This window comes from Petaurus breviceps, unplaced genomic scaffold, assembly GCF_028583685.1.
Source record: "Petaurus breviceps papuanus isolate PSGF00001 unplaced genomic scaffold, PetGlider_PUasm1.0 558, whole genome shotgun sequence".
Classification (NCBI taxonomy): domain Eukaryota; kingdom Metazoa; phylum Chordata; class Mammalia; order Diprotodontia; family Petauridae; genus Petaurus; species Petaurus breviceps.
The window spans coordinates 4349779-4352132 of record NW_027186376.1 but is presented as its reverse complement, the minus strand read 5'-3'; the positions used below and the strand labels follow the sequence as shown (position 1 = coordinate 4352132).

The 2354-nt window shown below is 62.9% G+C and overlaps 1 protein-coding gene across 2 annotated transcripts in view; it reads right to left on the bottom strand.

Moving 5' to 3' along the window:
- LMF2 (lipase maturation factor 2) overlaps positions 1 to 2354 on the bottom strand; it is a 7445-nt gene that overhangs the window by 1398 nt on the left and 3693 nt on the right. For both annotated transcript variants that reach the window (XM_069102925.1, XM_069102926.1), the window contains exons 6-12: positions 2158 to 2299; positions 1926 to 2060; positions 1722 to 1827; positions 1363 to 1459; positions 1097 to 1279; positions 413 to 581; positions 69 to 180 (exon numbers count right to left, since the gene is read on the bottom strand). In XM_069102925.1, coding sequence (XP_068959026.1) covers positions 69 to 180; positions 413 to 581; positions 1097 to 1279; positions 1363 to 1459; positions 1722 to 1827; positions 1926 to 2060; positions 2158 to 2299 — 944 coding nt within the window. The remainder of the gene's footprint in view (positions 1 to 68; positions 181 to 412; positions 582 to 1096; positions 1280 to 1362; positions 1460 to 1721; positions 1828 to 1925; positions 2061 to 2157; positions 2300 to 2354) is intronic.

Sequence of the window (2354 nt, the reverse complement as noted above, 5' to 3'; positions counted from 1 at the left end):
CCCTGCCCCCTGGTCCTTCCCCCTGCCAGGGCCTCACCCCTGTCCCCTGCCCCCCACTAGGACCTCACCCTTGCTCCCCAGGCCGTGAGAACCAGTACTTGTACAGCTGTGCCCGGATATACGTGGGTGGCTGCTCCCAGAATGGGTACCTGGAGATCTCCACTTGCAGTAGGCGGATCACTGATAGAGGGGAGGGAAGCTACTGGGAATGCTGTCCCCAACCCCAGGACCTCTGCCCCCTAGACTCAGCCCCTCCCTCCCTCTGCAGCAGAGAGAAGTGAAGGGCAGAGGTGCTGCCCAGGACCCCAACCTTGCCCACCTCTTCTCCTTTGCTTTCCTGTGTCAGAGGGCCCAGGACCCTTCCCTGTGCCCCTTGCTTCCAGCACTAGGCCTCCTGCCCCCTCCTCCTCACCGGGTGCTTTTCCCTGAAGCAGGCGGTAGACGAGACTGGAGAACCAGGGGCTGTGGGTGTGGTGGCCCAGGGCAGCAAACCACATCTGCCAGTCTAGGCGGGGCTGGTGGGGAATCACGATGGGGGGAGCCACGCTGACATTCCCTGGCTTATACATGAACTCGATCTCCTTGGGGAACCAGAAAGGGCAGGAGGTGAGGGTCCCAGCTGGCACCACGGCCTCACCCTCCCTTCCTGCAGGCTCCTGTGATAGCCGTCGAGGGTGGGACACATAGCTCCCCTCATGCTGGGAGGACAGGCCATGGGGTCATGGGGAAGAACTCCGAACTGAGGAAGGCAGGCCAATGAAGCCCTACAAATTAGGCAAGCCCCTTCTTTTGCTGGGGAGGGGAGGGAGTCAGAGAGGGCTTCACAGAGGTGGCAGCATGCCAAGCTGAGTCGGGAGGGAGATGCCAAAGGGGGCCTGTCCCAGGGTGTGTGGTGGGGAGCCAAGGAGGGGGACAAGTGGAGGGCTGGGGTGCCCCCGACACAAAGAAGGCTCTGAGCCCATCTCCTCGTGTGCTCTGACTCTGGGGCCGGGACTCTGCCCTGCAGAACTCCTGTCTGCAGTGACTCTGTGGCATCTCCTGCTGTCCTCTGCCCTCACACCAGTGCCCTGTCCCTGCTGGAGGCTCGCCCGCTCACCGTCCAGCTCTGCCCATCGTAGCTGCCTTCCAGGACCACCTCGGGCCGCCCACCCAGGCCCGTCATGCGGCGGAACAGGCCATAGGAGCTAGCCAGCTGCAGGTGCTCCACGGCCCCGAAGAGGCGGTAGGCCCCAGGCCAGAGCTGCCTGTTGATCCCTGGCTCCAGATAGGTGTAGGGTACCTGAAATGACAGTGTGGGTGGCCCCCAGGCCCAGCAGTGCCAGGCTGGCACAAAGGCCTCACTCTAGCCCACCCTTGACTCACCAGGCTGATTGTGAACATGGCCAGGGTGGCAGCACCTACGATGGACAGCTGGCCCGCAGCCTTGAGCTTTCCTAGCCATTTGTGGATCCGGGCACACCTGGGGGATGAGGGGGTACATCCTGACAACCTTCTCCTGTGTCTTTATGGCCCATCCCACCTCATCTCAGCCTTTCTCAGGCCAGCCAGACTTAGGCATTAGTAAAGGAAGAAGCCACTGGGCCACTGGGTGACATCAGGGGATGAGCTTTCCTCTCTGAAGCCCAGCACAGGGCTCCACAGGCTTGAGGAGGGCTTTGCCCAGCACCTACCCTGGCTCAGGACCCATAGGGCCTAGCTCCTAGCCTAGCCCTGCTTAGTACCTGTAGAGGGCAGTCAGCAGCACCCAGAGCAGGGAGGCCATGCCCAGCCACACAGAGGGCATCGTGACCACCTTCAGCCACTGGGAAAACTCGTAGAAGGTGAAGGCTGCGGAGAAGGAAGGGGAGGGGGCAGTGAAGGGCCAACAACTGGCCGAGGGGCCCATCCTCCCCTGCCCTAGCTGGCACACTCCTCCCTCCCCCTACCTGTCTTGGCATGAATGCTGCCCCATCCCGGGTCCAGCTCCAGACCAAAGCAGTGAGCTGTGCCGTAGGCCAGGAGCCCGTAGACCGCTAACTCCAGGAGCAGGGACAGGGCTGTCAGCAAGCGCCGGGCCCAGGCTGCAGAGACAAGGACAGGAGGTGGGGTGTGGCACCGCCATCCAGGGCCCAGTCAGGGCCACGGGGGCGGGCAGCGCTGCCAGCAGCTGGCACTTACCCACAGGCGGCTGCTTCGTTCGGCCTGTGCCCAGCCACCAGGACACATGCCGATCGTCCAGCAGGGATGTGGTGAGCACCAGGGTGAGCAGGTTAAAGAAGTTGTAGTTCCCTGTGAGGATGATCAGGACCTGAAGCAAGGCCTGGGGAGGGGGGAGGGAGGAGTCAAGTGGCAGCAACTCTGTGGAGGGAGGGGGT